This window comes from Zootoca vivipara, chromosome 5 (assembly GCF_963506605.1).
Source record: "Zootoca vivipara chromosome 5, rZooViv1.1, whole genome shotgun sequence".
NCBI classification, from domain to species: Eukaryota; Metazoa; Chordata; class Lepidosauria; order Squamata; family Lacertidae; genus Zootoca; species Zootoca vivipara.
Genome location: NC_083280.1, coordinates 35,105,073 through 35,126,125, shown reverse-complemented (window position 1 = coordinate 35,126,125; position 21,053 = coordinate 35,105,073). Strand labels below are relative to the sequence as shown.

At 42.5% G+C, this 21,053-nt stretch overlaps 1 protein-coding gene across 2 annotated transcripts in view; it reads right to left on the bottom strand.

Moving 5' to 3' along the window:
* The window catches only part of LOC118093423 (glypican-5), a 399,866-nt gene that overhangs the window by 152,388 nt on the left and 226,425 nt on the right, over positions 1-21,053 (bottom strand). For both annotated transcript variants that reach the window (XM_035132482.2, XM_035132483.2), the window contains one exon: positions 19,497-19,617. In XM_035132482.2, the coding sequence (XP_034988373.2) occupies positions 19,497-19,617 (121 nt within the window). The remainder of the gene's footprint in view (positions 1-19,496; positions 19,618-21,053) is intronic.

Below are 21,053 nucleotides of genomic sequence, written 5' to 3'. Positions count from 1 at the left end.
TTCAGCATGGTCACATCACCTGGGAACCCAGAATAAATTAAGCCATCAAAAGGGTGGTGTAACTCAAACTCTGTTTTAAAGGATCATTTCCCCTCTGCCATGCTGATGTCTATTCAGCTAGCAGTAGCCTCACTCCTAAATGGTCTTTGGATCTAGGGTACTTCATGCTGGGATAATTTAAATGCTAGCTTCCCATACTTAGTATTGCTTCCTTAGTGTCTCGCCCAAGAGGAATAGTTTTAGCTTTTACTTTATAGCTTTCTACTACTTTTCAGTGCAATGCAGCTGAGTGTTCAGAAGGATAAGGGGGCAGGGAGGAACAGATGGGGCTCAATCTTTTGTGGTGCCTCCTTAGCTGCTGTTTTTTTGAAGGCTATGGTGGAAGGAAGATTTGGCTAAAATTGGAAGGAGGTAAGAGGTTGCATGTCAGGGATTCTGTAGTTTTGAATCCTGCATTAACAGGCCTTAGACTAGATGATGCTGGGATCTCTTACAACTCTACAGTTCTTCATAGAACTAGTCTTTTCTCCAATAGGTCAAGCCTTTCCCAATGGTGTCATCTGTGACTCAGTGGAAGGTGTTCATCCAAGCCCTGGCCATGCTAGACAAAATGTCCCATTCTCCCTGTTTGCTTGACATGTAGCACTTTCGAGACATGCCATCTCTCCCAGGGAAACAGCAATAACAACCTGGCACAACTCTTGACATGTTCATATCCCTTTGTTACTGTAAGTACTCATCACTCAACAGAATTTATTCCCAATCAAGATCCTCAAGTTGATCCCCATTACACTTAAAATGAAAGATGTATATAAACTGGTATGCCTGTCCCAGTACAATAATTACTTCCAAGTCTCAAAACAGACATCTCTTTTGAAGGTTTGCAATAATCTGAATGCTTCTTGTTTTTTTTTCATTTACTGTATGCACCTGACTCATATTGTTACCTGGCCCACATCCAGGAGCTGAAACAGAAGCAGAGGTGCCAAAGCTCCAAAGAAGTGCTTGTTCTCACATGATAGCTATCATAATTTTGTAGATTCAAAAGAGAGAAAGCAATCAGATGCGCACACCCCAAACGTGCTTGCTTGTTTTCCTAGCGTCATGGGAATTTACAAGTCCATTAATCACAGCTGAAGGCAGAAAAGAGCTACAGGCTTCCCCTTATTCTGTGATGGCTCACTTTCATTTGCCTAATTATAACTTTTTCCCCGCAATCTCTTTTATGACTTTCATTTTGTCTTTAGTCACAAGAACTCTAGAATCTAATTATAGCAGACTTTAGCACCCCCACCCACCCACCCATGTGTAGTATATAGTTGTGGTGATAGTTTTAACAATTTTAGTGAAAACAATCAGTTTCATGTTTCAAAGTGTGTGTGTGTGTGTGTGTGTGTGTGTGTGTGTGTGTGTGTGTACATACATATGTTGTGTGTGTGCCTGTAAATTCTGGGAGACCTGCTCTTTGCCTTGCAGGCATTTTTCCACCTGGCCTGGGGAGATTTGGGCCCTGACTGACTCCAGCTACAAAAGCTGAGGCTGCAGAACCAACTTTTGGGGTAGAGTGTTGTTTCAGTTTTTTCACTGGGTAGGTGGTGTTGTTGTTGGTTTTTTGTGCCTTTATTTTAGGTTTTGTTGTGATCTATATGCAAATTCTTCAGTTTGGTTGTGTGTTCTTTAATACTTTACAGTATTTAGTGTTTATGACTACTTTTGTTATGTTATAGGTATGTACTTTTTCATGTTATAAGCTGCCTTGAACATGGTTTGAACCGTGGAAAGGCAGCATACAAATATATGCTGCTTCTGCAGTTTCAATATCTAATAAGTCTGCACAGTTAAACTTTAAGGCACGGGTAACAAGGATAATCACATTTCTAGATAGTTTTAGATGTGCAATTGTATATGGATGCTATTTGTGAAGGGTGATTGCTCTCATGTACACTGAAAAGCTCTGGACACGGAGGAAAGTGGTGTCCCCCCCACCATGCCAGCCCTTCCAGACCATCAAAGCCACACCAATTGCCTGTTATTTGGCCATAGATCCTTCCTTTGTTCTGTGTCCTCTTCCTTCCACCTTCCCTTTGTAAGACAGCTATGTGAATGAAAGCAGGCGGTGCCTTTTCACAAGTGTTCAGTCTGCTCCCAAAACCCACCTAATGCTAGTAAGAAAGCATACCTAATATTTAAATGTAAAGTCAATTTACAGGTGCCAGTAATCATATTTGCCCCTCCAAATGCTTTAGGGACAAAGCCAAAGAATGAGCGAGGTGAAAAGGTAGGAAGCCAGTTCTAGCTATGTGTGCACATGGTCAGAGCTGTGATGGCTGAATAAGGCGTTAACTTCTGAAAAGAAGATAGATGAATTGCAATGTAGATCAGAGATTATGGTGGTAAAAAAAGTGAAATGTTTGGGAATCTGGTTGACACCCAAAATATTTATTTAAGGATAATTATGAAACCAAAGTTGTCCTTTTCTGGCAGAATATCAGCGGTAAAAATGAATTGTATTGTAATGTTGAAAAGGTTGTTTAAGGAGGAAAATAATAATAAATTATTTTAAAAATAACTTCTGAAAAGAGAGGTTAAACCAATTCTCAAGGCAAAAGGTGGAGGAGAAAGCCAGAGGTGTTATCAACCCTTGAATATTATTTAAGTATATAGCATATTTGTATCCTGGTCTTTCTTCAAGGAGCTCAGGGCCATGCATGGATTTATTTTGTTCTCATTATATTGTTATACAGCACCATAAGAACATAAGAGTGCTGCTGGATCCAAGCAAAAGGCCCATCCTGTTTTCACAGTGGCTAACCAGTTGCTTTTGGGAAACTTGCAAGCAGGACATGAGTGCAATAGCATCTGCCTGCTCATGAACCCCTGTGACTGGTATTCAAGGCATACTGCTCCTTGTAGCACAGAGGTAATATAGCACAGAGGTAATCACAACTAGCAGCCATGGTAAGCCTGGCCCGCCATGAATGGGTCTAATCTCAAGTCGAAACCAACCAAGTTGGTGGCCATCACTAATCTTGTGGCAGCAAATTCTATCGTTTTGAGTTGTGTGAAAGCAGTGCTTCATTTTGGCAGTCCTGAATCTCCCAACCAGCTGAACTGGATTAGCCACCATCGGTGTACGTGAGTCACAAAGGCAGGATGAACCAGCCCTTGCCCCCAGGAGGAAGGGAAGAAGTGAGAATAAAGGGGATAAACCATATGGGCCATGGATAAAGGGTGGGTTTTGAGGAGGGACTTGAAGGAAGGGGAGAGGTGGCAATACATACATATTCATGGAGGCAGTTCCCCAATTAGGAGGCAGCAGAACGGTTAGAGTCATTTAAGGAAGCAGGAGATCATTGGTCAGATGAGGGTAATGGGGGAGTCACAGGTGGAGATAGAACAAGAATCAAAATATAGGGCACAACACCACCATGAGATTGATTAGGCTGGAGACAGACTGGATGGGCTACCCCTGCTCCCCAATTTTCAATCAGCACAAAGTCAGATATCCCCCAAAATGTTTCCTGTGGCAACTTCTTCTCTTTTTTTTAAGTCACGGGGTGAGGAAATAAAAGCACGCACCCTTCTAAAGTAGTTTACAGTTTGTAGGATGACTAAGTGGACAAGTACGCCTTCTACCCTGATTGGCACTGGTCTGTTATAGTAGCCCTACTCATGGGAAGAGGCACCTAATAAATACTATAGCAGGACAAGAACAGCATAGAATAGAATCAAAGCTTTATCAGTGTACAGGCATCACAATTCCTCCATATTCCCCCCAAACATTTAAAGAATTCCAACTATAAACAAGCTGAGAGCTTCTTCTTCATTTACACCTTAAAAATGGTGCACATTAGCAAGACTATCCCCTTCATCTACAGCAGCTCTCTCCAACATGGTCCCGTCTGGATATTTTGTACTATAACAGCCTCAGCTGGCATTGGTTAGTGACGAGACGATTGTATTTCATAGAATCATAGAGTTCGAAGAGACCACAAGGGCCATCCAGTCCAACCCCCTGCCAAGCAGGAAACACCATCAAAGCATTCCTGACATATGCCTGTCAAGCCTCCACTTAAAGACCTCCAAAGAGAGACTCCACCACACTCCTTGGTAGCAAATTCCACTGCCAAACAGCTCTTACTGTCAGAAAGTTCTTCCTAATGTTTAGGTGGAATCTTCTTTCTTGTAGTTTGAATCCATTGCTCCGTGTCTGCTTCTCTGGAGCAGCAGAAAACAACCTTTCTCCCTCCTCTATATGGCATCATTTTATATATTTGAACATGGCTATCATATCACCCCTTAACCTTCTCTTCTCCAGGCTAAACATACCCAGCTCCCTAAGCCGTTCCTCATGAGGCATCGTTTCCAGGCCTTTGACCATTTTGGCTGCCCTCTTCTGGACACGTTCCAGCTTGTCAGTATCCTTCTTGAACTGTGGTGCCCAGAACTGGACACAGTACTCCAGTTGAGGTCTGACCAGAGTAGAATACAGTGGTACTATTACTTCCCTTGATCTAGATGCTATACTCCTATTGATGCAGCCCAGAATTGCATTGGCTTTTTTAGCTGCTGCATCACACTGTTGACTCATGTCAAGTTTGTGGTCTACCAAGACTCCTAGATCCTTTTCACATGTACTGCTCTCAAGCCAGGTGTCACCCATCCTGTATTTGTGCCTTTCAATTTTTTTTGCCCAAGTGTAGTTCTTTACATTTCTCCTTGTTAAAATTCATCTTGTTTGCTTTGGCCCAGTTGTCTAATCTGTTAAGGTCATTTTGAAGTGTGATCTTGTCCTCTGGGGTATTAGCCACCCCTCCCAATTTGGTGTCATCTGCAAACTTGCTCAGGATGCCCTCAAGCCCTTCATCCAAGTCATTGATAAAGATGTTGAATAAGATTGGGCCCAAGACAGAACCCTGTTGCACCCCATTAGTCACTACTCTCCAGGATGAGGAGGAGCCATTGATGAGCACCCTTTGGGTTCGGTCAGTCATTTATAGTCCAAAACACCAGAAGATGTGGAAGACCGCACTACAGCAATGGCCAACAACTTTCTGAAGGATGTGGGTTCTCCATCTCCATTGCTAAAACCCACTTACCCCCTGATTCTTTGCAAGTAGCAAACTAGAGTGTAGGTGTCTTTTCCCTGGAGACATAAGTGGAGAAAGAATATCATATCATCCTAGCAATGTTTGGCAGGTGCTAATGAGAATATATGCAGTATATATGCAGAACATTTACCATCTGGGAATGCCTAACAGATTCTTGCACATCACCCACAGGAATAAAGCAAAGGAATAGAATATTCATGCTGTACTGAATCAGGGTGGCTGGATTCTGCAATTCCTTCAGCCCCCCACCCCAACAATTTCTACATGGCAACCTAATGACAGATATGAAGATATCAAAGAGAGAGACTAAAAATTAGGAGGTCAAATACAAATGAAGTTGAGCCCTACTCTGAAAACAGCTTTTGCAAATTTAATTTGGGTAATAAAAATCAATCTGATGTAACCTATCGGGGAGTATAACAGGTTGTGGCATAAAAGCTTAACATTTTTAATTTTTCTGCTTATGGCCTTCTTTAATTCTGGGGCTTTCTAGTACTGTAATATAAATTTAGACTATGCACTGTTGTTAGCTGTGATAATGTTTTTAAATTGTTCCTGGAAGAACAACTGTCTTATGAGGTTGATAGAGGGCTAAAATGCCTTTCATATATGAGGAATGATTAATTCTGAATGATCACATCCAAATAGACAATATGCAATAGACAGATGTCAACTCTGTGATTCAACCCTCAATTATACAATTTTACAGTTTATAATTTAATGATGTGTTCGGTAATAAAGTGAATAGTGCAAGATTAAATTAATGTTGAATGTGACATCTGATATAAATGACACTCCTGAGCTCTTAATTTATACTCACCAGAAACCCTGAATATCTGCAATTTGTAGCACAGCAAGGCTTATGGCATCATCTCCTAGAAACTAGTCAGTAAACAGTGGATGGTTCACAACTTCAGGGCTGGCAGGCAGATGGGCACATTCCATTAGTGCACCGTGTCTCCTTTCCCAGAAATTGATTCTTGGAGTGTTTCATATAAAGATGAAGCTACCATAAATCTTAATGTTTCGCACAATACATCTAATACAAATTCTGGCAGAGTCAAAATAAATAGCCCACCGTTAAAAAGAATTGGCCTCGACTGTGTTGAACACAAAGTAGTCTGGTTATGCCTAGTAAGAAAATAAAAAATGAACCCAAGTTTGGTTTCATGGCATCCTTGTCCTGAAAGCATACTACTGTGCCAACATACTAGGGGTGGGGGGGTGGGTGGGGGGGGGAAGGATACAGACATGCCAAGTTGATTCTGATATGCTTTGGATTATTTAACGTACACCTCTCTCTCCCTTCCAAGATCTCTGAGAGACATTGTTCCCAGGTGGACTAGTCTCAGCCAGACAGCCTACTGGGCCAAAGCTGAGTAACTTCAGAAGTATAACTGCATCACTTATCTGCACTCAATTCTCTGGACCAATTCACAGGGTAAGAAACCCTGAGCTATTAAATTTTGGTATTTACTTTGGTTTGGTATTTACAGCTCTGTTACGATAGCAGATATTAAAGGAGAATACAGTGTGAGCCCTTTAGTTCGTGATGTGAAATTTACAACACCATATATTAATCAGTTTTATGGCTGGCTGATGAATTGCCTGATGCTGATGCCTTCATTCACACCCACAGTTTTCAGGCTAATATTTAATGCACCATAGGGGGAAGATCAGCCTTGGTACCACTAAAATCTACAGTCCCGGGCTGAGAAGTAAACTATTTCACATTTCAAAACAAGTCATGAGAAGGGTTTTACAATAAAACCCCAGTTACAACTATTTTATTATGCTATGCAAGTTTTAAAAATGAAATTGGAATTAATATTTCATTGAACAAAATCCATTAATATTAGCATTCTTAGATGTTTGTGGGACATTCAATTGCTTCAAAAATTGCTGGTTCAGTAGAAGAAGGAAGACTTTTAAAAGTGTTCTCTTTTGTTAAAATTCAGTCCTCAGCACCATGGACAGAGATGCAGGTCTCAAGTTTTCAAAGCCTTCTTTGAGGTACAACTCAGCAGAAACTTTCAAAACTGCAGTCTGCCCTATACTCAGAAATTCAGACCACCAAGTCAAAGATTTGGCAACCCCCCCCATCCTGCAACCACACAAAACAACTAAGATCCCCTTCCCCTCTTCTGAGCCATTTCAGACTATATACTGGCACCATTCTCTAGAACAGAGTGAGTGTATGCCTGACCCCCATGTGATCTCCAAATGTAAAATCACACATTTGCACACTTCAGTCACAAAATCAATACCCCCCACCCAAGTATGCAGGAATCACCCATACTGGATATTTCATACATAAGCCACCTTTGGACGTGCCATTTCATTCTGTTCCACGGAGAAAATGAAGGGGATAATCTTTTATTATTCCAATTTATTATTCCCCTCACTAAAATTTAATAATTTCCTCCTGTCCCCCCAAAAAACAACAGAAAATGACCCTCATCTTCACGTTTTGTGAAGGGGCTGTGCACGGGATACTTCCAACTTGGCTTTAGTGATGACTCTTATTTAAGCACTCTCCAAGCATCCTGCCAGCCCTGACCTTCTTGCTTAACATTTGACCTTGCTACTTTTACTTTGCTGCTCCTAAGTCCTCAACCCTTCCATGTCTTTTGCTTGGGAAAGCAGGGCTGAGAGGCAGGGTTTGCTAGCAGCAGAAGCAGGGTTTGAACGGACACCATTAGGCATCAAGCCCAGCATCAAGCCCGCCCCCTGTTGCGATGCCCCTGCACGCGGCGGAGGCAGACCCAGGCCCGTGCGCCTCCGGAGAGCGGCCTGAAGCCGCTGAACAGCGGAGGCACGCCTAGGGCAGCCTCAGCCACGCCTCTCAGCGGGCGCAGCGGCGCCCCTGTCGCCCAGCACCATCCGGAGCGGGCCTAGAGCCGGCCCTGTAACTACCATATCTTTAAAAGGAGACTCAAGCCCCACAGCGGAGCAAACTACATGTTTAGAACTTCATCCATGAACAATTCCACCATCAAGGCCAAATTCTGCCACTTACTATTTATCATTCACTTTGATTAGGTTATCTTTCTCAAATGTCACATCAAATACAGCGTTACTGCCATGAAGCACAAATCATGCTTTTCTATATTATCCAATTATTACCTTGCTTGTCTGCCAGATCACTCCCATAAACATGCCTTTTTGACAAATTCCACTGAGGATATATTTCACATATAAAAGACCAAACAAATTAGGGTAACAGAATACCAAAATGACATTGAATACACTCTTATAGCAGAATGCCTCAGATTCGTGGAAATGTCTTGGTAATATTAAATTGTTATAAAACAAAAGGCCAATGATACTTCTGGATATACAGGATCCATCAGCCCCCGCCTTCACCAAATGTGCACAACAGAGTCTATTTTGTGTCCCCCACAGTCTTTATCATCCAGCAGGACAGGAGGAGGACAGGACTGGAGGCAGGTTAAATAAACTGTTATGTGACCCGCATGGCATGCCTCGCCTATTCCTGCTAAGCATGGTCCATACTTATCTGTAAATGGTCAAAGGCCTGAAAACTATGCCTTATGAGGAACGGCATAGGGAGCTGGGTATGTTTAGCCTGGAGAAGAGAAGGTTAAGGGGTGATATGATAGCCATGTTCAAATATATAAAAGGATGTCATATAGAAGAGGGACACGGAGCTATGGAATCAAGCTACAAGAAAGAAGATTCCACCTAAACATTAGGAAGAACTTCCTGACAGTAAGAGCTGTCCGATAGTGGAATTTGCTGCCAAGGAGTGTCTTGGAGGTCTTTAAGCGGAGGCTTGACTGCCATCTGTCAGGAATGCTTTGATGGTGTTTCCTGCTTGGCAGGGGGTTGGACTGGATGGTCTCTTCCAACTCTATGATTCTATAGAAGATGGTGTTTATTTATAAAAGTATTATACACTGCCCTCCCATAAAACATCAGGAGCATGGCAATACTATATATTACAGATCATTTAAATGGTTGGATGCTCAAGGAAAATTTTAAAGAGCTGCATAGGCACGCTGGCATAAAAAAGTATTCAAGTGCCACCTGAAAGTCATGAGTGATGATCCTTGCAGAATCTCTGCTACAAGAGTGTTCCACAGCACAGCACAGGCAACATTAAATGCCCAGCCTCTGTTGCTATTAAAAATCCAGTTTGTTCCCAGGTCTAATTCAAGGTGCTCAACATTAGTGTTTATAGCCCCAGACAACTTGGCCCATCCCTGCCAGGTAAGAGTGGTATGGAGTCCCTTTTTTGGTCTTCTCTTTCTTTTTTTACATGATGGCATATGTGCTGCAAGGTGAACTGATGACCAAGGCTGCGGGGTCTGGAATTATTCTAAGGAAATGGAGATGGTGAGTGACTGCAGCCTGGCCAGCATTTCACAGCATACCCACCATTGAGTGAGAAGAAAAAGTGAGCGATGATGTCGTTGCGGTTGGCATCTGCCCTCCTGGGCCCCTGCATTTGCCTGACTGTGATGGATGTAAAACGCTGGACCAGTTCACAACTTATTTAAATAATGCACATTTTAAATCTTTCATCGGGGACGTCAGCCAGAGCCATTTCTATGTAATGAAACCTTGGCTAAAATTGGGGAGGGTTGCAGCAGAAAGTAAACAACACTTATAAAAGCAAGCATATCTACTTTAAGTTGCAGTTTTGGGTATCACCTACTACAAACGGGGGGGGGGGCGATTTCAAGCAAGAGCAAACTGTTCACCAACCATACCCACAGCGGGTATTGATACTACCAGGAAAGTGGGGACACCTGCAAGTTAATTTGGGGGCCTGGGTGAGTTCCTGCAGTGTTCTGTCACCTGGCAGATGTGGCTGATGTATGTGACTTCAGGATTCCCAGGGTAAAAGACACCTGCATTTTCCAGGAGTACTTTCAGTTGTGGACAGTGTAGACCTCTCTTGAGGTCACTGCCACACATGGATGTGACCTCAAGAGTTGCTTTCGCTGCTGCAATTGACATAGCAGCTTCTCCACCTCCATGTTTCAGACCACATGCAAGTAGGATTAGCTGGATCTCTGGACAGCTCACTTGCCATACACACAGCTTCCTTGTTATTAACCATTATGTGGTCCTTTGTACTAGATTACAGATATCAAAGCACTTTTGCTTGAAAAACAAGCTGATTGTAGACCTGCCTTGAATATGCTGTTGCAGTTAGTATGCAGATAAATATATGCTTTTAAAATACTTTTGTCTCGATTCCGGATTAGCAATGAGCTGAAATGGGGGGGGGGCATTTTCCACGAGCACTTTCAGCAACATCTAAAAAATGGCCCTCGTTTCTTCAGGAATGTGGAAAGGGGCAAAAGTGTGTGTGCTCATTTGGAGTGAGGGCAATGCTCTGTTCTCGCTCTCAGTTGGCTGTTCTTCCCCCTGACTGGCATTTTCACGCAGCCAGATCTGATTGGCTACCATTTTATACTGCCTAAGATCATTCTAGGAAGGAGAGGAAGCTCCCAAATAGAAGACGCTGTTTGCAGAGAAGGGAAGCTGGGTGAAAACAGTCATGAAGGCACATTTGGTAGTGTAAATGTTTAGAGGAACTCCAAAACTAAAACAGGTCAATATTTCAGATCTGAAATGCTGCTTCTGCCTGACCTACTTAGGATGCATTCAAAGGGTTAGAGTAACCAAGATACCCACCCTCTGTTTTCTGTAAAGATGTGCCGTCCTTTCTTAAGGAAGTATGCAAAGCTCATCCTTGACTGACTCTCTCTCTCTTTTCACAGTCAGGTTTTTCAAACATAATCTAAAGATGGGGCAAGGAGCTTTGATGGAAGGAATCTGATCAATTATCCCTCTGATGCCTGCTCTTCTGACCTTTTTCCCCCTCCTTTGGAGACTGTGCTATAAAAGCCAGGGAGCTTGTTTGACCTTTCTTTGCACTTACATCATAGTCATTCCCCCTAAAAAGAATACATGATTTATTACATGCATATAAATGGCATCTCACTGCTTCACAGCTTCCAGTATCTTTGTACAATGCAATCACAGTTAGCATAATTCTTCAAGAATAGCTGAATGGACAAAGCATGATGACCAATTTTATTTGAAACAGTCACAAAAGCGATAGGGCTGAATATGGCTAAACATTTGGCCATCCTGACATGGTCCACAAAAATCGCCTGGCTAATAAGGTAAAGGTAACTGGACCATTAGGTCCAGTCGTGACCGACCATGGGGTTGTGGCGCTCATCTCGTGTTATTGGCCAAGGGAGCTGGCGTACAGTTCCAGGTCATGTGGCCAGCATGACAAAGCTGCTTCTGGAAAACCAGAGCAGCACACAGAAACACCATTTACCTTCCCGCTGTAGCGGTTCCTATTTATCTACTTGCATTTTGACGTGCTTTTGAACTGCTAGGTTGGCAGGAGCAGGGACTGAACAACGGGAGCTCACCCCGTCGCGGGGATTCGAACCGCCAACCTTCCGATCGGCAAGCCCTAGGCTCCGTGGTTTAACCCACAGCGCCACCCGCGTCCCATGGCTAATAAAAGAGGGCCATATTTCCTAAAGCTGAACCACTGGGCATGAAAGTGAGCAACTACAGAGGCTTGTATGTAGCTCTGTTTGATAAGTCGTGCCCACTGCCTGATTGGATGGTAAGGACCCTAGTTTGGTAAGGACCTATTACATCCCTGCTATGTCAGGCTTTTGCCTAGACAGTAGTTCTGTGCTTTGTTGTCAACCTGTTTTCTTGGACTATATCAGCTTTTTGCAACCTGGTGCCCTGTGGATGTTTTGAACTTCAGCTCCCACCATTCTCGCCCAGTCCAAAAACATTGGAATGGCCACAGGTTCCCCATCCCTGGGCAATATGGAATGACCTTCATGACCTTCAGCTTTATTTCTGTACCTTATGTAGGGGTTTCGTTCTTGGCCCCAGCATGCATTGGCAGAGCGTGTATAAGCAACCCGCCCCACTTATTTTGCCCCACCCCCATTATGCACTCCAAAAGGATCTGTGTATCGGCGATCACACATCAATTGGACGCATCTAAAATGTGTGTGTGGAGAGAGAGAGAGTGAGTTCTAATGGTAAACAATAGCACTCTTTTTCCAATTTGGCTCATGTTGTTATTATGACTCAATATATGATTCTTTTTTATTAAGATTAATTTTCCCTAATGAAAACAAAACAAAACATATATAACGGCCCATCTGGGTAAATAATTCTTGAAAGTGCTTGGAAGAGAAATGGCACCTGCATATCCAGAGACACAGCGCATGAATCATAAGCAGGCCTTTTAGGGTTATATATGTGGCAGCATGAAAAAATAAGAGGCGTACAATTTACATAGTGATTCAGAACTTTTGTTTCAGAATGTTACATTCATGTTTAATTATTTTACATGATCTATGTCTTTGGCAGAAATCCTCCTGCTGCTTTTAACGCTGAACCACATCAGTAATCCTTAGTTTAATTATATCTGAAGTTGCTATATTTTTCCTACAAACCAAACGGAACATCTGTAATTCTCAGGTACATAAAATTCCACTGACTGCTCTAGAAGGTGTAGACATTAAATACATTTTAGACCAGCTGTTAAATTTAGAGTCTAAAGAGCTTTTAGATGATGCTTCCATGGAAAAGAGACATGCACGTGGGTCTATAGATTCGTTTCCCAGTTGACGACAAATCTGTCTGGTATTGCAAAATATTATAAGATGTACACCTGTATCCAGAATTTCCCAAGTGGTTAGGTTGCCCTTTGTGCAGTTTGGCAGGGAGCAAGCCAAGAAATAATAAATGAACTGAGAGCGGCAGCTTTACCCCACCTGATGGTTGGACCAAGCCTATCATAGTTCTTCCATTTACCCAACATGTCCCTGGGGAGAGACACACTCCAATGGGGCAGAAACAATGGGAGGAACACCAGTTTTGTTTGAAAAGGAAAAAGCAAGTGCAAACACTGCTCTGCCCTCCCTTCTGTCTTGTTCCTGTGTACCCAACAGGTCTTGGGGCATTCAGGAGTCTCTGTCCTAGATTCTCTCCTCCATGGGGATCTACCAGTAGGGTTGATCAGCCTTGCTCCAATTCATGTACATTTTAGACGGTCCCTGTGAGCCAACTGATGGATGGCTGCTCCTTATCTTCATTCACGGGAATAAGAATCCCAGGAATAAAAATAACAGCCCTGATTTCTTTATTGTTTTTATGATGCACAATATATATGTGTAGATTCAGAGAGCTGTGATTCATTTTGTAATAACGCTTCTAAATACACGTCATATACTTGCACACAAATCAAATGACTTCATTCCTGTACTGGCAATAATCCCCCTGGTTACAATTAGTGCTAAAATGTTCATGGGGAACCTTCATAGAAGGGAGACACACAAATTATTTCCCATTTCATAGCAATTAACATAGAGATTGAAGACGAGATGGCTTTAAACTACATAGCTTCAATTCTCTAAGAAACAGTGGAGGCTTATAGTAAAAGGACAATATGATAAATTATAGGTGTGGGACCATATTGTAGAAGGGGCAGGTTAAAGGCTTCAAGGTCTGTGATCTCTGGGGGGATGGACGGACCAGGAAAGCAAAGTGTAGCTGCTCATGATTTATTGAGGCTTCAGAGCTTGAGGAGTGAAAGGTCCAGGTCTTATGATACCCTGAGGCTACTCCAGATGGCCAGGTCCTCCCAAATCCTAGTCCAATACAGTTGGGATAACCAGGTAGGTACTTCTCAGGAGTCCCTCTGCCTCTCAACATATAGGAGGAGAAGGTCCTATAGCAGTGCCACGAGGTATTCTCTGCTTCTGAACCCTTCATTGGGCCTTGGCTGGTGGTAGCAGCTGCTCCCTGCCTTGCTTCTTCCTGTACTGACTGAGTAGCAGCAGTCTTGGCTCCTAGATAGGTGAACTGGGGCCGCCTTGAAAGGAAAGTCACACAGCAAAAGCTGTTCTACTCAAGACTGTTGTTTAGTCGTTTAGTCATGCCCGACTCTTCATGAACCCATGGACCAGAGCACGCCAGGCACTCCTGTCTTCCACTGCCTCCCGCAGTTTGGTCAAACTCATGTTCATAGCTTCGAGAACACTGTCCAACCATCTCGTCCTCTGTCGTCCCCTTCTCCTAGTGCCTTCCATCTTTCTCAACATCAGGGTCTTTTCCAGGGAGTCTTCTCTTCTCATGAGGTGGCCAAAGTATTGGAGCCTCAGCTTCACGATCTGTCCTTCCAGTGAGCACTTGGGACAGTGCCCAGCAAATCCTCACAACAGTCAGATTATCCAGATAAACACATCTTAGTTATACAGAATAAAGCTTTAGTTTTAGCTTCTTGCTACACAACTGATGATGTGTATACAACTCGTTTTGTTTTTGATAGATTTTCTCACTGTCTTTAAGGAGCAGTATTTTGAAATGAAGTCCAACAGGACAAGTTCCTATGCCAGGGAGGGAGGACCTGTGACCTTTGGTGTGTTCTTAGACTCCAGCTCTTATCATCCCTGACTGCTGGTCTTGCTATCTTAGGCTGATGGGAGGGGGCCTCCAACAACATCTGGACTGTCACACTTATCTTCACACTAGGGATGAATGGATCAGTCTATTTCTGCTGTGTCAATTTCACACGTTCATTTGTAACACATGTCACTCTATCCCACTTCCACACTAATCTGCCTTTAAAATAATCTGCATGAAAATCCATATTCAAATGAGCATTTTAATGCATTTTCTCACAAATATCTATATATATCTATATATATATATATATAAACTGGGCGTGTGGGTGTGTTTCCACTTTTCACCAAAACGGTTTGACCGATTGAGGTCAAATTTTGACACAACACATGCGAATGTCCGAAGGCTATAGGAAAGTTTGCTAAGACAGATGTCACACCTCCGCCAGGTAAAACCCCCCAAACCCCGTGTTTCAAAACACACCACTCAGACAAAAATACATGCTGGGAAAAGAACCAGGTTGCAAACTAGCACCCTCTAGTGGCAGCTACACTGGTACTGCACCTATAAAACTTTCCCTCTCAACAGCACCTCGGCTCCCGTTTACATACTAGGCCGAATGGAGGTACTGACTCGCTTGGGTGGGGGTTGGGGGGAGGAGGGGATAGGTCAGGACACGGTGGGACCAGTCACAAGGATGATCTGGGGGGTGGGGGGAAGTGATATATCATGGGTCGGGACAGGGTGGGGGAATCACAGGGATAAGCCAGGGGGTGGGGGGGAGGATGGGACGGGATACGTCATGGATCGGCACAGGGTCGGGGAAATCACACAGATGAGCCACAGCGATGCGTGGCAGGGCCAGGTAGTGATCTATAAATTCATTTTCTTCCAAAAAATGTACAGTGAATATATTGTGAAACTATGCATTTTTGCCTGGCTTATTTTTTGATCTGAGAACTCCACTGCAATATTCAGAGAAATGAAAAATCGAATGATATGGACATTTTGGCCCACATATTGGGAGGGAGGGATCAGGTCACTTCACATTGGAATTTGCCATGTTCAAATTCCTCAAGCATCCTTCCTCCACGTGGAAGTTCTCCCCTGTTCTAAACCTTAATAAAATGAACCCCAGGCTGCGTAGCTAGGGAGTGCAGTGGTGGTCTAGGAACACATGACTATCTTAGAAGGCACGAATGAAAGTGAGAGTGGCAGTGTTATTTATTCTAAATTAAAATAAACTGGCTCAGAATACACACACACAGCTTGGTGTGATTTCTCCAGTATATTTTATACATCATTCTTAAGGAACCAAAATAAAATAAAACGAGATGCAGGGAAACCCAAATATAAGCTTGGTCTCTGAAGATTTTTTAAATGAGTCACTTCAGTTTGAAGCAGCACATGATCATAACAAGAACCAAAGTGATCTCAGGACTGATGGCACTGAAGCCTGCAGGGCATGTTAGGAGAGAGACTGCCTACAGATCTAATTAAAATGCACCCAGGAATAAAGTAAGAGGAGGAATCTTTTCTGCCTAATTGGTAAGAGAGGAACTTACTCTGCTAAACTGCTGATGTAATTGGAAATGCCACATACTGGTTTAGCTGGACACAGTGATCAATCAGACATTATTCCTTGCCGTGGTTGGGGAAATGGCTGTGTCACTTGTGGGGGTTAACAAAAGCAGACTTCTTCAAGCCATGAAACAATGGCAACTGCTTTGTGCATGGCAAAGCACACTTCTGGGAGGGACTGGCATGAACATGACTTATTTCCCTTGCACTGCTTTCATATAGCCTTGTTTTAGTGGTCTGTAATTGCAGAAGTAAATGTTCCTCAAGGGCTCCTCCACAGTTCTTGGAGAAGTAACTGTTGAAGGTGATGAGGTGATTTAGGTATGAAAACCTCTGGTCAAATTAAATCCTTAAATATAGGGTCCCTAACTACACCATCTTACTGTAAATAAAAAACAGGTTCAATTTCATGGGCTGTTCTAGAGAAAGAGAGCAGGTGGTATGGGTGATTCCTGAATTCAGTGCCTAGAGGTAACAGTGGACTGGATTAAGGCCAATAAAATGAAGCTTAATCCAGACAAGGCAAAAGTGCTTCAACTTTAGGAGAGCAGCCAACCTATTTTGAATAGGGTTTCTTTGAAGAAAGGTTCAAAGCATAGCTGTCAGCCTTTCCTTTTTTTGCTGGAAATTCCCTTAGTCCAGCGCCGCTTCCCGCTGCTATCCTGGATTAGATATACTGTAGAGTAGACTGTCCCTGGGACAGGTGAGCCTGCTGCTGATCCCTTATTTTCAAATCCGAAAGTTGACAGCTATGGTTCAGAGCCTAGGAGCGCTCCAGGGTCCAAATAGCAGCTAAGGAGGCCCCTGCTTGAATTCATAGTAATTCTATCAGCCGATAAATAGCACTGCAACTTTGCTTTCATAATACTAATGCTGATAACAAAAAAAGTTTAGTACTTTCACGTGTTCCAAGTGTTTCACATGGATTTTCTAATTATAGCCCTGTAAAGTTAAGTTTACACATTATTTCCGTGCACTGCTCTGGTTTGCCAGAAGCAACTTAGTCATGCTGGCCACATGACCTGGAAGCTGTCTGCGGACAAACGCCGGCTCCCTCGGCCTATAGAGCGAGATGAGCACCGCAACCACAGAGTCATTTGTGACTGGACTTAACAGTCAGGAGTCCCTGTTCCTTTTAAAAATTAAGTCAGTATTATCTCTCATTTTGCAGATTTGGGGGGGGGGGGGACAGAGGCAGAGAGACAGAGAAAGCAGCTCGTTTTAATCCAGCTAGTGAGTTCATGGCAGAAGTAAGATTTGAACCACAGACTTCAGGGTTTGTAGCTGAATCTCTTAGCATGCTATGCTACACCAGTTCCACATTCAACCTTTAACCACAAGAAAGGGGAATATATATGCAGGATTGTTATTCAAAAACTATTGAACTAACTTCAAAAACTGGGGGGAAATGCCAGTGTATGTCAAGTGTTTAATGGGGCTTCCTTCCCAGGTAAATGTGTATAAGGGTTGCAGCCACAATCATCTTCTGAGTGTCAGCTTTTATTCATAAATTAATCCAACCCTGAGATAAACACCCTAAGAAAACGGCGACACATGTTTGATGTTATGCTGAAAGCGTTAAAGAAAAATTGAACAACTTCTTTGATGCTTTGATCTCTGAAGAAATCTCACTAAAATTATGATCAAAGTAATTTATACTACTTAACAACAAATCATCTTAAGGCAATAATAAGCATTCTGTTTAATCCATGCAGTCAATTAACCACTACAAATCTCCATCTGTTGGGGGGGGGCAGGACTCCACTTAAGGATCATTTTCTCTTAAAGGTCAACAGAAAGTCACAGAGAGAATCTCTGATATATTGCACAGGAGGTCATGTCATTTGTGGAATTTTTGTTTTGCGAAGAGAAGGTGCAGTTCTTAGTATACTAGTGCTGAAGAGCCAAAATTCAAAGAGTTACAGAAGGGTCACTCACTGGCTTGGACCCAATGGGATATCTGACATTTTCCCACTTGTACGGCAGGTCCCTATGTCATGCCACCAGCAACCTTGGAAACATCAAGGTTTGGTTTACTGTGTGGCATGATGTGGTTGTTGGTGCTTTGCCCACACTCCCCTGGCCATACAAAATTAATCATGTTGTTCTTTGCCATCACAGAGAACTCCTAGATGACCCTGTCTTACATCTCACAACTGGAAGAAAAAGAAGCTAATTTGAGGCATGGTTTTGCATGACATACACTATTCCTTTCCACACTAATCAGTGCAATCAATATTACAGCCAGTAGCAGTTGTCAAAAGTTATACCTATTCTCTAACGGTGAATGATTAGGGAGGAGATGCTACTCTGTCATTACAAACTCTGCAGATGCCATTATCCACGTTTCCTCAAATTGGACAAGAAAATATGCTTACATTAAATGAAAATCGATTGCTGTTAAATGTGGTAGGTAGCTCTGGCTAATTTGGATTGACACCATCTATGCGACTTGCAAAGCAGTGGATTGAAGGAAGAGTATTATGTAGCCATAATATATTCAGCACTGACTAGCTGAAGTTCCGTGTAGACAGCCATGCATAACCCACAGAATTCAAGTGAATCACTTACGCAGGCGCCCATTCATCATGTTTTTGGCATACCTACTGGCAGACCATCTTTTTCTTCTGGGTTGGGAAAATTAAGAATCACTTTCAGCAAAACTTTACTGGCTACTTGTAGAGCCACAGGTTCCAATGTGGCCCCACTGTAGTTCATGCAAGGTATTTCAGGTTTTTTTTTTTAAGGGCAATGAGCCTCCAAAACCTAGTGCAATTTTATAGAAACCTACTCAGAAGATAAAGGTAAAGGGACCCCTGACCATTAGGTCGAGTCGTGACCGACTCTGGGGTTGCGGTGCTCATCTCGCATTATTGGCCAAGGGAGCTGACATACAGCTTCCAGGTCATGTGGCCAGCATGACTAAGCCGCTTCTGGCGAACCAGAGCAGCACATGGAAACACCGTTTACCTTCCCGCTGTAGCGGTACCTTTTTATATACTTGCACTTTGACATGCTTTCGAACTGCTAGGTTAGCAGGAGCAGGGACCGAGCAACGGGAGCTCACCCTGTTGTGGGGATTCGAACCGCCGACCTTCTGATCGGCAAGCGCTAGGCTCTGTGGTTTAACCCACAGCGCCGAGAGTGATAAATGCAAAACTATTGGAATTATGGGCCATAAACAACTGTGGGAATTTGTCATGACTGGATGCAGCCTTGCCTGGTCAGCTGACATACACCAGGACATATTTAATTCTTTGCAGAATCCTGGTTTGTCAATATGTACAAACTTCATATATATAATTACTACAAATTTGTGTTTCCATTCCATGTTTCCTTTTAGGTTGAATGTGAAACTTGAGTACTTACCTGATTAAATTGTTGCAGTTTAGCAATTAAGTTACTGACGTGTGGGTCCATTCCTCTGACTTTCAATTCTGGGTTATTAATTTGTGCCTTCATCCCATTGGTAACCACTCTGCTTGTATAACTGCAATAGAAAAGGAAAGGAAGGCTTAACATTCAGGTAAATGTCCTTTTCTTTTAAGATTCAGTAAACACTTTGGAAGAGTCTACCAAGCTGATATCCTGATTTTGTGTGTGTATGAAATACAGACTTAAGAAGGTGCAGCACAGTTTCTGTAATCAGGTATGCAGCAGGTATGCAGCACCTTGAACCTGCATTTATCTAAAGAACCCTCCCCTGCAAAAAACAACAACCCAGAATATACAGTAGGTTAATGCTTTTATTACAACTAACAAGAACGAGCAAGCTTTTTAGTTCTTCAGAATTCCGTCAGAATTAAGATTTCTGAAGAACCTGAAAATTGCCCACAATTTTGCTACCTTTTGATTGATCCTAATAAAGCTACTGCCCTACTTTTTTATTTGTATTTTTTTATATATATAGAGAGAGCTGAATACTGGAATATTCAGTACTGTATAGGCAAAACGAGGTATTTCTTCACCTAGTGCATTGTTAAACTGTATAACTCACTGCAACTTGGATGGCTTTGATCGTAGGCTAAAGAAGATCATTGAGACTAAAGCTACTATCAATGGCTACTGGTTATGATGGCTGTGTACAACCTCCAGTAATGTCAAAAACAAAGCAGAAAATTGCATGATTATTTACATATTATTGATCAAAAAAACCAACAATAGTAAATACTGCTCATATGCGCTTGTGTGCATTTCACTCTTGACATGAAAATTGTGACAATTTTGACTATTTCCATTTATGACAGAATTCTCTAGCATCCCTAGTTAAAAGACAATTTGCAGACTCATATGTATATATACATATAGAGAGAGAAAAAAATCAAATCATCAGTTAACCCTCAGCTCAGAAATTCTCTCATTGATGCACACTATAAATTGCTTTGATTGTAAATTATATTATTCCATTAAATGAACTCATTTGATAAGATTCATCAGCTGGTTGTGATCCTGTTCGCCACATGCAGTGACAAACTCTTTTGCTAATTATGACCAAATACCTTAGACAGGTATTGTGTGTCCTTAACGTTTGTGACACCAGGGAGAAAATGATGGTAAGAAATAGAAATGGAAATAGTGAGCCAATTAACAAGATATAAATTTCAGCTTGTTAGGTGAACAAATGGTTGAAAGTGTGGCCTACGCACAGTCAGCCTTGCCCATATGCCCAGAATCATAGCAGCCATTAATTCATCAGATAACAGAGCACACCAAAAATGCTTGGCATGCCGGCTCCCTTTAATTCATGGAGAATAAATAGGTTTTAATCCAGGGAGGTCTGCAAATCATAAAATTTGTTGGGCATTGATCATCATAACTCATCATTTTCTAGCACACATTGGAGAGCAGGCTTCTGTGAAGTTTAACAACACAACCTGCTCAAAAATAAATCTGACTGGGGCTCCTAAAGAATTGCAGTCTAAATAA